Source organism: Vidua macroura, chromosome 2 (genome assembly GCF_024509145.1).
Source record: "Vidua macroura isolate BioBank_ID:100142 chromosome 2, ASM2450914v1, whole genome shotgun sequence".
NCBI lineage: Eukaryota > Metazoa > Chordata > Aves > Passeriformes > Viduidae > Vidua > Vidua macroura.
In genome coordinates, this window is record NC_071572.1 from 41,569,027 (window position 1) to 41,584,193 (window position 15,167).

General features: G+C 39.2%; 1 protein-coding gene across 1 annotated transcript in view; it reads right to left on the minus strand.

Annotated features, from left to right (window-relative positions):
• GPC6 (glypican 6) overlaps window positions 1–15,167 on the minus strand; it is a 726,495-nt gene that overhangs the window by 41,230 nt on the left and 670,098 nt on the right. The window contains exon 7 of the mRNA XM_053970101.1: window positions 13,488–13,517. Coding sequence (XP_053826076.1) covers window positions 13,488–13,517 — 30 coding nt within the window. The remainder of the gene's footprint in view (window positions 1–13,487; window positions 13,518–15,167) is intronic.

Below are 15,167 nucleotides of genomic sequence, written 5' to 3' on the forward strand. Positions count from 1 at the left end.
CAAGTGGACCCATAGGGATAAAACAGCAGCCACATGATGAAGTCTTGTCACAGAAAGACTCTGCTTTCCTCAGATGAAACCTCAGGCTTCTTTCCCTCTCCTATACTGTTCAGGTCTATTTTCATTTCAATAAAGTATCATGGAAGTGTACTGGAATTTAGCCAGTCTCACTGTTCCCAGCTCTCCCTGTTTTACAGTACAAAGCACTGTGCAAACTCCTGAGTCACACAGCCCTCCTGCTTGTTTTGTTTTGCTCCCCGGCATTTGTAAGCCTCTTGATTGGGGTGGCTCCCCCAGCCACCATTTGGGAGCACACACCCTGAAGGATTACACCTGCTTGCCTCCAGAACCTAGGGTCATCCTGGTGTGTCGAGGCAAAAGCTCCTGATGCAGTTTTTATGAAAGACTGTGAATTCTGAGACTTGAGCTCAGAGCCTGTGAATGCAGCGTGTTGTGGCTGAACACTGACAATGAGATGATACACAGCTTTGGCCTTAAATGAGATTTATAGCTAGGGCTGTTCGTGATGCAAAGAATCTGTCACTGTCAAAAGAAAGAGAGAAAACAGGCTCTGTCCATTTTAAACAGTTAATTGCAGAGGTTGTTCTCAGTTGAATAGAGGTACAGGCATGGGATGCTAAAAAATTTCTTTTTTGGGTATTCAAAACTTCTCTGTTTAGACTGTGAAGTTTTCTGTCTGCAAGTCTGAAAAACTCAGCTATATGAACATATGTTGTTATTATATGATACAAATATATCTATGCTTTTATCACATGAAAACATTCAGATAAAGACTTTCCAGATGCTCCCAAAGCCTTGGATTTAACCTAATATCATTCCTAAAAATAATGCTCCAGTCTAGCCGTGATGCATTGCCAATGAACAGCTTGTATAAATCTCTCAAAAGTGATCTCACAGAAAAAAAAAACCAAACCAGTTTTTATTGATTTAAGTAGACATCAACTTAATTCTATAGGAGGGGACACATTGAATATGCTCTTTCTTAGAAAAAAAAGTCCAAGAAATAACACATTTTATCACTTAAAAAATGTTATTTACCCATAGTAGTTCACTTTTTGCTCAATTCAAGTGTGATTTCCTGGGCAAATTCCCCAATTTCTGGACAATGGTTTTGAACAAAAATGTATTTGAGGCAGTTTGAATGCTTTGTGTGTGAGAAAATGTACATGTGTGGTAAAATGAAGTACAGTTGGATTTAATCATAGTACTTTTAGTACATCACTTATGCCAATCAGGAAATCTAGATAAAGTTCTACTAACACAGAAATACCAGCATTGCTTTTCTTCCGTGGCACAGAAAAGAATTGCTCTTGTTTAAAATATGGTTTGCACCATTTTCCTTTTGCACAAATCAGCTAAGGTCCATAAATGAGAAACAACTTGGATTTTATTTTAACCAGATTCGCAATCCATGAAAAAGTTACTGCCATGTAGCAGTGTAAGAAATCAACCTAATTCTGTGTCAGCCTGCTGCTCATATACGGAGAGATCCTTGTGCAAATATACTCCAGTAAGTGAAGGCTACTCGTAGTGTGAAGCCCAGAAGCACCATGAGCTGGCAGCAGAGAAGTCTTGTGCTTCAGAAAAACAATAACAAGAAAATGTTGTTGAATTTCTCAAGGTGTGTGGTGAATAACAGCACACAGTTCTTCTTTTCTTGGGAGAATACAAGTGGATTCAGAGTTGTCTTGCCCCAGCAGAGAGATAATTGCTATAATTCATTAGAGAGGCTAATTTCCATTTTTCATTACTGGAGCAAAACTTTATAAACTGTGTTGAACGGAATGGGAGCTTTTATTTCCTGAGGCTGCATATGTAATAATTTTAATTCAAACAACCAGTCGAACCTGCCTATGCTGGTCATTACATCTCCTGTCTTCCTGTCATTTTGTAGTTTAATTTCTCCATCAACTCATGCCTAGTTTTACATGTTCTTTCAATTTCTCTGTCTTGAGGCATACAGCAAGGCAAACTTATTGGTGGTGGTTGATTTGCACAGTTTCTACCATCTCGTTTTCAGAATAGACCAGCCAACATCTAACATTGATCTTACATTATTTATGTTTCAGCTGTGCAAAGAGAATACTTTCACACTGGGAATGACTTTAAACTATGTCCTATTTTAAGACAAACCTATTTATTTTCCTCATGCCCTTGCCACATTTGCTGATCAAAGCCACTTACATCTAAACAAGTTTTGTTTCTTACAGGTGCTTTGCCTGTCTTATTTTATTCTACAGTACAACTGCTTGTGAAGCTGAATTTATAACTCAGCTACTGTATGCATGACTTCATCCTGTGATGGAAAAGGCAAAGGGTTAGAACTCCACTGTAGGTTACAGAGGAAAGGAAATCTGTGTCAAAAGAGTTACCAAAAAAACCCACTAAACCCCAAGCCACCAATAAAATCCCTGAAGGAGACTTAAATTATTAAAATCCAGGGGAACTTTACCATTCTGACTACAACTTCTTTAAGAATTACAATATGCAAGAAGACAATCTGAAAAACAGCAGAAATAGAGAAGAGCCAGAAAGGTGAAAAGTAACAGAGCAATCAGTGGACTGCTCTCAGAGCAATCCTGCAGTTGGTCTCTAAATGGGAGTGACATTCTCTGGGATTCTAGCTTGGACTATGCAGACCTACACATGTGTTCCAGCTTCTGTACTGCTATGCACCAGAGCAAGGAGATACCCAGTGATGATTATGTTTTAAAGCTGCACTTTACAGAACCACCCCAAAACCAGAGTACTTCATGTTTCTGAACCTTTGAAATCTGTAAAATATAGCTGCAATTCTACTTCAACCTCAGATAGCAGACTACATCAGAGGCTTGCTTTACTTCATTTATTTGCTTATTTATTTCTAGTCCTGACCAAACCCAGATAAACAGGAAACAAAAAAGAATTTTCTGCCTTACTCATATCCCTTGCCAGTTTTTCAAAGAAAATGTGGTTTGATAGCTGAGGGTTGGGGTGGTTGCCATCTGAATTAATTTCTGACTCAAGTTCTTGGTGCCAAAGCTGTATGTTTGTACAACTCTTAGATAATAGACCCCTCTTGTCAGGAATCCTAAAAAGAATTGTATCCATAAAAATAAATAAGAAAAAAGCAGCATGATTTTTTCAATGCACAAAATTGTTTAATTCAATGAGATGTGGGAGAAAAGGTAAAATCACTTTTCATTTTATCTGAACTGGATTACCCATCCTCCTTCTTTGCTCTTATGCTTCTTGGGTTCAATTATTTTCAGAAGATAGAACTTGCCTCACATCATCCCACAGATGGCTTCCAGCCCTTTAAGAAATGTACGATGCAAGCCAAATCCCTGAGATGTTTACACTTCCTTTCAAGGTGGTTTTAGCAATTTTTATCTCATTTGTTTTCCTACTTAGGAAAATCTGGCAAACTATCAAAAGGAAAATGTGCAGATGAGTACTCTTCATGGAAACTAGATGGATGCTTAGTAACAAGTGGACCCACAGAGATAAAACAGCAGGTTCCCAAGGTTCCCAAGCCAGGCTAACCTTGGGTTTTCTGATTAGCTTGTTGAAATTCAAATTCATCTGATGCCTGTGGATCCTTTCAGGACTAGCACCTTTTCTGATGAAGAGTGAAGTTATCTCAAGCTGTACTATGCACCCCAAAAGCACCTCTTGGGTTTTCTTCTGATAAGCCTACACAAGGCTCATGATTTTGGCCTCCCTCCCCTAAATTTGCAGTCCAGGGTATCAGCTTGCTGCCCTGCTAGCAGCCAGCAGAGCATGCTTCACATTTAAAGTTGTGGGATATATTTACCAGGCTGCAGTGCCTCTGCTGCCATCCCTTATGGTATAGACCAGTAGGTGCAGGGCACTAAACACCGTCTGGTGCTGCCCATACTGGCATGGCCTTTCATACATGAAGCCTACAGGCAAATTAAAAATTCTATGTACAGGGAAAAAGTAAAAACTTTACTGCTTGCCCTCTTTGGCTTCTGGGAGTAGGAGAGAAGAACACACTTTGTGTCTCCAAGCAAAGGTCTCAAGAGTTTTAGTGTTCCCCGAACCTGTACCTGAGCATACAGCCAATTCCCAGAACTAAAATTCCTGGCCATCTCGAACCTCTTGGCCTGCACGTTCACACATGGAGAAACAGGCTTCTCTCTAGTGTCCCCCTCCTCTCTCCAGTGTACCCTTGGTGGAAAATGCAGCACCTTTCTCTGTTATCATAGTCCATGAAACAAGTTTTGCTCCCCACACTGGCCCATGAAAATCATATTGCTTTTCTCCTTCACAAATGACACCCCAGGCATAGACAGGTACTGTAAAAGAAAAACAGGCAGGTTCCTTCAGGTTATAAATGATGGCATATGAAAGATGACTAGGACAATTTGATTTTCTTTTGCTGGGCTCCCCCCTTGAAGACTCAGTGGAGAAGACAAATAGCTGTGACTAAGTAAATATGACAGTAGACATATAAGGGATGGAGCAAACCATATGGAATATCAGAACCTTATTTAAATAAACATACTTTCTGAACCAGAAAAATATTTGAATATTATGAATAGAAATTTGAAACACTTCTTGCTGTGCCTCATAACCCCATTTTCCTCTGTAATTCATTTATACCAACATATTATGCCTAAAATTTCTATCTGACAGACCCTTGCACCCTTGCCCTATTTACCGCTAGATGACATCAATCTGACTTTTAATAGATGCCTAAATATCCATAGTTTGGAGTCTTTGCTCCATCTGGTTTCTGATAACAGGCAAAGCTTGATTAACTTATCCAGATAGGTTGCTATGGCAACTTTCACCACTGCAGCAAGAATTAACAGGTATGTTCTTATCGTTGCTCTTTTCCCCCAACTATGCAATTTAATCCATTAAAATTAAATGTGCAAATGAAGTCTGAGCCTTGGACTCCTTGATGGAAATTAGTCATTGGTCGGGATCATATTGTGAGTATTGCTTTCTTTGTTAGAAAACACTTCAGCAAGCTAACAGCTAGAGGAGTAAGGTCTCAAAAATCAGATAATATTGCATTCAGAAGTGCAATAAATCCTAAAGAGAACCTTAATGTGAGTCCTGTTATGTGTAACTACTAATAGTTGTGACACTACTAATATGTGTCACCACTAATAGTGGAAAAGGACAAAATATTCCCAGTTCCTTTAGGGAATGCCTACCTGGATAAGTGCAAAACAAATTCAGAGGTTCTAAGCATCAGACACTATAGTGTTTCAAATGGGGAAAAAATATTGAGGTGTGCATGTAAATTGCATGTAAGTTGTAAGTTGTGTGATCACCATGCAGCATCAGAGCCCTTCCTGAAAGCCTGATAAGTTCACTTGCTCTTTGTTGGAGAGCTTCCAGAGTGTATGTGGGCTCTTTTCTGGATGCAAAGTTCAGCAACTGGCTTGTGTCCTTAGCATCCACTGAGTACCTCTAGAGTATGGCTCATATCCTGTAGTGAGAGTCTGGCTTTGGTCACTCAGGTCTAGGAGGCCAGAGTTATGTTTTGGGTGGTTATAAGACATAAATACCTTGCTCAGATCTTCCTTTTGCAATGATGTCCTTCTAATCTCTGTTTTCTCTCTGATGAAGCAAATGGCTGAGAGCAGAGAGTGTGTTATAGCATGGGAATGAGTAGCCTTGAAGTGATTATGGTGCCTTTGCCATGGGGATGCATTAAGGAACAAATGACATTGAAGAATATGTCCCTATATATCACTAACTATTTTCTAGATTTCTGAAACCGTGTTTGCCAGCCATATTATTTCACATTTTAGCACAGAAATAAATCAACATTACAACCTGTGGAAAATAGGATTTCTTAAAAGTACTTCCACAACTAGCTTGAGAATTCCAGGGGTTTTGTCCCAGAACATTACCAAGTCAATTTTCAGCTAGTCACATTCCCAAGTGAGCTGCATGTTTTACAGGCAGTACTTTTTCTCCAATCCATCTTTCCCCTATATGTCTATATCTAGCTGATTTCATGATAAAAGAGATTTTTAAGGGATCCAGTTTTGCCACATTGATTTTTATCAAGCAAGGGCTGACTTGATAAAAGCATGATGAATCTAGGCCTCTCTCTGCAGACAGAAAAGAGCTGAGTTATCCATTTTCCATTTAACAATGAAGGTCTTTACCTAGGAGAACTGAAGTTGGACTGAGAATAGGAATCTGGATGGGATTGAGACAGGTGCTGTCCTCTTTTCTTTTCCAGCTATTTAAGCATTATAATCTGGGAGACATGGGTTGCAGTTAGAAACAGTCATGGTTTTCCAGTCCCACCACTACATGTGAAAATGCTCTGTACCTGACAAAGAGGAGGATATTCCCAGTCTCTGGAAGTCTTGCACCCTGGACAGTATTCCATCTCTACTGTTCTGCACTTGGAGGTGTAATCTGAATCGCCTGAGCATAAATGGCAAGGGGAAGACTATATAAACTTTCTCATCTTTCTCTTGTGAGGCAAACAGGTTACAATTCAGATTTTGTTAACTTGGGTATTAGGAATATCACACTTTACAGGAACAGCTGATTTGTTTTTCTGGATGATTCCATTCCCATAGTGCAAGTGAATGGTTAGAAAAACCTACAGAGGCAATGAGCAATGACTGGGAATCCTGCATCTTTGACTTCAGAAGAAAAGGTCTGAAATATAGAGCTCATTATGGTGTTCAAGACAGGAGCTGAGTTTTAGTAAGTGTTCAATGCTGAGCACAGTGTCAAGTAGAAATACCATCAAGGTGTATGATAGTAATTTTCTAGTCTATCCAGACCATGAGCTCCAGAAAGAAGAATCTGTGAATTAAATTCATCTCACATGATGTCAGTGTTCTTGTCTGAGCTATAAACTCTTCTTCTGCAGACAATGGTGAGAAGCAGGAACTGAAGAGTACAAGTGCTACTTAATCCAACAAAGATTTTTAAAGTAGTTCAGATCAACTGTGCCTTGAAAGTGCCTATTTCTCTCAGCTGACACCAAAGGATACATCATCTGTCTGGCTCTGGGGTTAGATACCCCCATTTGGTCAACTGGATTTTGTCTGAATGAGTGAATAAAAGTTGAAAAGATTTTAATATAAAAATTATTTCTAATATTATAAATGTTCCTCGATTTTTAATGTAAAAATTATTTATAATATTATAAATGTTCTCTGATTTTTTAAGCCCATTAACATTCATTGTGAGATCAGAGAAAAGGAAGTTTCTCACAGGTTCATTTATTATGCAGCAATTTTTTTTCTCTAAATGACTGATGCTTTTTTCAGCAGAAGAAATACATTACTCAAATTCCTGTTATTTCTCCATATATATCACACTTTAATATAGGAGCACTGCAGGTACGTTATATTAAAAACACAATGCACTTTAAGCAATTAGCTTTTTACTTTACTTTCTCTAGCAGTTACTTAGGTAACACAGTTATTATTATGTACTGGATATTTTTATGGCCTTGAATGTTGCAAGAGAAAAACAACTTTCATTCTGGCCTATTTTCATTTCATTCTCCACAGTATTTATGCTGTCCAAATATATAATAGGAAAGGAAAAGTCTCAGCACTTTAAAGCAAAGGCAATTATCCTAGGGACTGTTAAGAGCTGGTTGAGTATCAGCAGCGTAGTTTGCTCCCATACAAATGAGCAGTAATGTCAGCTGTCCATCAGGTTCTGGTAGTGCATTAGTCTTGCCTGAATTTAAATCTATCAATGTCGGTGTTGACATGTCAGCTGGGTGTCTAAGAACCCACCACAGATGGTGGAGACCTGGAGTGAGGTTCATCTGCCTGCAGACAGATATCCACTGCTTTGGAAACCTTCCCTCTCTTCCAGAACAGATGTCAAATAGGTCCTGCACCATACCTGAGATCCTCATGTGAAGTCTCTCTGTGGAAAGGCTGTGATCTCTTAGTCAGTGGCATCTAGACAGTTATTCAAGTTGCCACCTGTCTCATTTTGGTGTAATTTAAGATCTTATGAGTAGCTCCTAGCTCTCTCATTCACTATAGATACAAATGAATTTAATGCCATGTTGGAGTCCTCTAGAGCATCCAGAAGATGGAAGAACTTCTGTAAGGCACAGAAGTTCTTCCATCTCTTAGCTCTTTGCAGATGCCTAGATAGTTCAGGGCATGTCACTTATCATGACACTTGTGCTTCAGCTGAAGATTTCTATCTGTTACTGTCCCCCTTGATTTGCTTTCCATTGCTACCATTAACAAAGGTTAACAAATCAAGCTCCACAGAGCACCTGTATTAGAGACACTGAATCAGACAGAGTGAATTCCATTTCTTTTGTACAAGAAATGACATTTACATGACATACATTCATTACAGAAGCAGCAAGACCCAAGAAAACCAGAAAGACATGTACACAATGATAATTTATGATTGCGGTCACCAGATCACAAAGCCACTGGAACACGGTGAAATCGTGAGCTTCTACGCAGTCCCCAGTTGACTACATCTAAGTCCTTAATTCTAACAGTCTTAGTCACTTTCCTTTGGTAGGCCTGTTTGGGTAGAAGTCAGGTATTCACTGCTCAGAAGGAGTTAGATTAACTCAGCTCTAGTCCTCTCAAACCTAAATATCTTGTCTAGCCTGAAGTTCTTCATAGCTGACAGAGGAACACTGGCACTACCACAGAACTATTCATGCAATCTCTGGCAGATATCTACATTAGACTGGGAATGCCCTCTGAAAATGCCTGTTTTCTTAACCAGCTGTGCAAGGTTCCTAATCCTGTAGGTGGAATTCTCTGTTACTGTGTACCTCAGTACTTGGCAGTCTGGGGTCTGTTGAAGTGTCTTGCAGGTATTCTCCCATTTTCCATGTTGACTAAATATCTGAATTGATAATATGCTAGCTACTCATTTTGCCCTCATGTGGACCTGTGAGGTTGCTAGGGTCTACACCCAGACCTAGGATCCAGAAAATGCTGTTGGGTTTTCTCAGAGATGCACAGTCTTAGGCTTGTCCTCTGTTAATGATGGATACAATTTGATGTGATGAATCTATGCTTTTCCCTTCTCCAGTATTAATCATCTTGGCTTTCTCATCAAACATCTGTAATTATCCACTCAAGATTTACTGTTTACATGCAGCTCTGCATTATAGAAGAATTCTGTATTGCTATCCCAACAATCTAGATTGATATACTGATATGAAAGTATTGAAGGATGATAAAAGGAAATCTTCCATAATGTAAAATGTTCAGTTTTGACTAAAGAAGGGTCACAAAAGGATCATCACTTGTAATGAAGATAAACCTTCTTATTCCTTGTATTTTACTTCTCTTTAGCCACTGTAATACACATAAAAGTCCATAAAGTGGTATTTTCTGTCTATTACAATCAAAGGAAAACATATGAGATGTTTAGTTTGGGAAATCAGTTTCAGTCTGCTGTAACCTAATATTTGTTCCAAGTGGAATCCAGCACTGCACACTCCTGTTAGGAGTTCTCAATATATCTATGTGCTGCAGTCTAAAAAAATAAAATAAACTGGAAAGGCTGGAGAAAACTAATTGCCAGCAAAGCATAAAACATGTTTACCAAAGTTTTAATTTCTCTCTTGGCATCTACACTTGTATACAACTGACTTTGTTGTGGAAAGACATTTTATGTTCTGTTGTCACTTGCACAAAAAAGGACCCTCTAATTCTCTAGTGGTAGATGAACAGATGATATATCACAAATCCATTTTTTTATGAAAACTTAGAACTGGTTGGCTGCACTTATCTTAACAATGCAAGAATTCATCACAGTTTAGCACCTTCCAGAGAGGCAGGCAGTTGTTGCTGTTAGTGTCATATTACTTGGAAGCATCTAAATGAGCATGGTTTATGCACTGCAAGTGGGGACACAAGCCCTGCCACTAATTTTTAGACCATATTTTTTTTTCCTAATATGATAGCGAAACACTAAATGCAGAAGATGCATATATAGTTAATATCTTTCTTTATCATGAACAAGAACATTAAGAATTGACTTTTTCTTTTGCACATATTCATGCACAGACACATGAAATGAAATGTGGTATGTCTTCCAGCTGAAAGAACAATGTGAATGTATTTCCTGCTCAGAATAATCTTCCAGAGGCTGCTAATATAAACTTTCTGTATATTGGGAAAAAACCCTAGTCTTTATTGAGTAGATGCTAAAGCATCAAATGGAAGGAAGTAGATTTTAATCCAGATTTACAAGGTGAAATTTCCATTGAATAGAAGTTGTGCAGCCTTCAAATTAACAATTTTCGTTTGAGTCTAGATATCCTTCTAGGTACCTGACGATATCATGGCAATGACTATGATTAGCAGTATGATAAGAACTATGCATCAATGTATCTTATAGACCAAAATCTCCTTTGTGCACATCTGATGCATAGAGCCTAGCTCCAACCCCAAGAATTATGATTACATTTAGACATCTATAAATTGGATCTCTGAATTAATCATCCAGATTCTATTCATCCTCAGTGGGGAGAAAGGGGTAATTGACATTCTTGTCTTCTCTAAATCAGTATTCTAAGCAAGCTCTGGAGGTGCTATCCCCATTTATTAGTAAAGGAATGAAGTGATAGTTCAGACTTTGATTGTAACACTAGAAACATGAAAAGCTAGGACAAATAAATCCCACCTCATGTTTATCTGGTTTGATAGGGCACAGATGTGCAAACTTTAGCCTAGATATCTTTTCTTTACCATAACAGCCAAGTTCATTAATCACATAATATTTCAATGTACACCAAGTGAGGATCCGTAACTGTACCATTTCTTCATCTTACTGTTTGCTGAAAGTCTGGTGATTAGGAGTGGATTCTATCTGCAGCTTTTTTATTCCCCACCTCACTATGTGGGTGATCCATAGTACCATTCACACCCCTATGACTTTCCTGGAGATGAGATGGTGACTCTCAATGGGTCTTCACATCCGTCAGGTAAAGGAAGTTCACCTAGTACTAAAAAGTCAGTTTTAGAAGATGATCAAGCAGGCACCGTGTTCCACAGGACATCACTCTTCAGGCAAGGCAGAAGCTGTGTGGCAGTCAAGATTTGTGCATTTTCTTTGACCACTAAATAATAAAGACATCTGTGGTTCCTGTCACTGTTGGAAGCTGGCCTTTCCTTGCCCATGCTAGTCAGGGTCTGAGCAGCAGGCAGACCCATTCCACCTGAAGACAGAGGCAACCACTGTAACAAAGCTCTGTCTTAGCAACCACCTCACGCACGTTTGGAATGCAGTGTGTTGGATACAGCAGCATGCACAACCATTCACCTGGGGGATGGAATAATATCACCATTTTTAAAAACAGGACTCTGTCAGGTCTCCCAGGAGGGTTCTGACAGCTGCCATCATTCATCCACCTTTGCCACCTGGAACTGGTATTAACCATGAGGGAAAAAATTATTGCACAGACTTAAACTTAGATATTGCTGTGAGACAGAAACTGAGACTAAACAAAACTTGATACTAAGCAAACACTTATTTTGGAGAACCAATCAAAGCCTAAATCTAATGCCAAATGACTACAATGAAGTGGTAAAACATATTTATTAATTTTGCATATTGCATCCAAACAGCTAATAAGAAACAGGACTCTGTCTAAACATGCAAAATGCAAAACTGGAGGAGCTGTACAAGTCAGGAATTATCGGCTGATTAACATCACACAGGGTTATCAAACCCAACAGCACAGCACCTAAGGGTTTTGGGGTAGTAGCCTGTGGGAAGCCAGTAGGCTTCTAAAACACTTGTGCAAGCCTGTCATCTTCAGCCTTAAGAATGTGCCCCAAAACTACAGAGTCATGATGTATTTTACAGGCTCATTGTTTGTATCTTATCCCATGGCCTCAGTATGCAGAAGATACTTGGAAAATTAATCTCAGACCTTTGAACCCTCTAAGACTTATACCTTCTGGATTTTATTCTAGGGTCTCTTGAGGGAAAAAATCTTGAGGTTAATCATCCTATCCCAGGAAAATTGTGCTATGATGGCATATATTTAACAGTTCAAGATTGTGGACTAAATGGAGTCTAACAAAACTGAAATGAAAAGTTCACTTTTAGGAATGCCCTGGAGGATTCCCCGGCCAATTCAGATCAATGTCTGATTTGTCTAGCATCCTGTTACTTTTAGTCTTTTATAGTTAAAATGCAAAGCAGATTATATATTTTAAAGTAATATTTTCTATTTCATGTAGTTTTGGAGCAGTGGGCAAAAGCTGCTCACAACTGGTTTGTTAGGTTACCATCACATTTTTTCTCTGTAACAAAATCATAGCACAGTGGAATAAAAAAGTAAAAAAGAGACTAAAAGTACATTGGAATTTATTCCTAAAATGGGTAGTTTAGGGTATCTTCCTCATGGAAATTGAGACTTTATCTGCTTTTACTTTAAGAAAATCAGAAGGGACTCTAAAAGAACATTTTCCCACAAAGTGTGACACGTTATATTCCCCTCCCTGGGGTAAAGAGCATAAAAGGTGTTCTTTCTTAGACGGGGTGCATGCTCATCCACTAATCTATGCAGCCACTGTACTGTGTGTGAATGCAAATCACCCATGAATGCCATGGCCAATTTCTCAGTTGCTTGTCTCCATAGTATGCATGTGCATTATGTATTATATGTTTAATAGTGCATCAGCTCCCTGGTGAAAAATCAAGAAAACTTCCATGTCCTCCTGAAAGAAAATGTGGAATTATTTTATACACGTCCAGCCAGGTCAGGCTGCTGTATGTTCTCGGGAGAAATTCCAGCTGAATTAAGACAGCGCTGCCGTACAGTGGATACCGATATGGTGGATACAGAGGTACTTGGGGCAGCTCAAACACAGGAAGCAGCATGGCTATATCAGCATGGTGCTCTCTGTAGACTAATTAGTCCTGCTAAGAAGCTGGACTATTAAGTCCATGCTAAATGCAAATCTGTGCCTTCCCCTTGGGCTGTGTTGAATGAGCTCTGCTGAGGAAGGCTTTTCTGTCTGGAACCAGGGACCTCTAACAGCCACAAAAACTTATGAAGCTGTAAAACATAAGGAGATTGGGCTGCAAGACAGGGGCATTTTTAGGGAGACAGCCCAGGAAGGCCTGTGAGCTCATTTCCATTGCTCCAGGCACAGGACTCAGAGCTGAATGCTACTGCAGTGTCTGCATTGCTCTACATGCCCTTGTGGGGTTTGAGGCTATGGGGATGCTTACACCAGGTTTTAGTTCACTGGAGGAATACATAGATCCTTTTGAGGTGTCATCCTTGAGGTGAGAGAAAAATACTGGAAGGCAGCAGCAGCTCTGGGCCCTTGGCAAAATGAAATTAGAATGCAAAATTACAGAAAGAACTGCTAGTATTTTAGCCTACAAGACACACACACACAAAGTAAAGATGGTGAAGATGAAACTTAAACAAGTGTTTTGTCCATCATCGTACAAAGACAAATGGGAATGAAGTGAAGAATAAGAATACCAAAGCTTACACCATGTTGCATTGTCCTCCAGATAGTCCTCTGGGAAGCAAGAGGGAAACAGATTCAGGGAACAGAAAAACAAAACAAAACAAAACAAAATAAACCACAGGTTATACCAAACAGGCAACCACAGTGAAGATAACGAGTCTTTATAAGCAGTTGATTTTAAATGAGAAACTTTAGATCACGCTCTACAGAAGCAGGTATGTTCAGTAGTTAAAATTATTTAATTTTTGACAATTTTTAAAATTTACTGATCTTCAGGTGTACTTGCTAGATGCCTGGACTAAGATTGTCACTTTTTGGCACTTTGTAGTAGAGGGATTAGGAAAGATTTCTCTGAGCTGTTCAAATGTATACTTTAGGAGGAGATGAATTGTGCTTTAGAAATATGTGATCTCAAATCAGTTGCCTAAACCCATGCTTAGATAATGGAACGAAGGCCTTTATTTCTCTCTGTTAACAGTAAAAATGACAGTCATCTGGACTCAAATTGAGGTAGCTGGTTCTAGGTATCTGCACTATGGATTTCTATACTGAATCAGAAAAGTCCTCATTTTTGCTACTGTTACAGTCAGTATAAGGTGGAATACAGTTATCAAAATGTAGGCAGAGCAAGTCAATTTAGCACCTCTAAGATATTCAGTTTAACTTCCAACCAGGTCTCCTGTAACCTTGCTTTCACCTTTGGACATCTTGAAGAGCACAAGCATCTCAAAGAGCATTAGGTGACTATATTTATGTAGCTGAATTTCACATGGTACAACCTGCAGAGAACAGCTGGGGCTCAGTTCTGTTCTCCCACTTGGATGCCTCACAGTGAACATTCTTTAGGGTGATCTACCCAGACTTCAGATGCCAGTCCAGGGGAGCATAAGCATCTCAAATTACTGTTCTATCTTCTAGCTCAGTTAGATTACTTAAATACTCCAAGACATTTCAGTCTTGTCTACCTACATGTGGATATTCCAACTGAGTCTTTTATTTCCTAGTCTTTGAGAGATGTCTGTGACAGATGGGGTGAATCACTCTCCAAAGATGTGTGTCCCTCTCCATTTACTTCAGATAGAGCCCGACTTTTAGGCCTAGTGCTGTGAAGATGTCATTGAATTGTCTGAGCCTTTAATTGCTTGAGCTTCTGTAGTATATTCAAGCCAGCTCCCCTCTGCTGCTCCAGAAGTGTACTGGTCTCCTTGAGTCCTCTGCTGGTCCTATATTTCAGATACTCTAGGATGCCTCAGATGGTGCTTTTCATGCATGCTTAGACAAGTCTCTCAAGCTCTACATAACTTCCTAAATACATCAGATGCTTTAGAACCACATATACCACAGCCTTTGGGGGATATTTGAAATTTTCCACATTTCTTAGAATTAATTTTGATATATTTCTTATTTGTTAAGTCTTATTTGTTACAGCTATGACAATAACAGAGAGAAATCACTTTCCCTCCTTTTGAAATGGAATAGCTGGATTAATTGCATAAGCTTAGGTGAGGATGAAGGAGCACTTTCTCAGATAAGTTCAGTACCTGGTGATTTCAGCGTAGGCTTCTTATGAGGGCTGCTTTGTGCAACGTACCTGATAAACTATGCCCAACTGAATTAAGCTTATAAGTGGGGATATGAGCAGGACTAAAACAGAATTTGGTTCAGATATGCTGCATGTCTGTATAACATTGAGATGCAGAG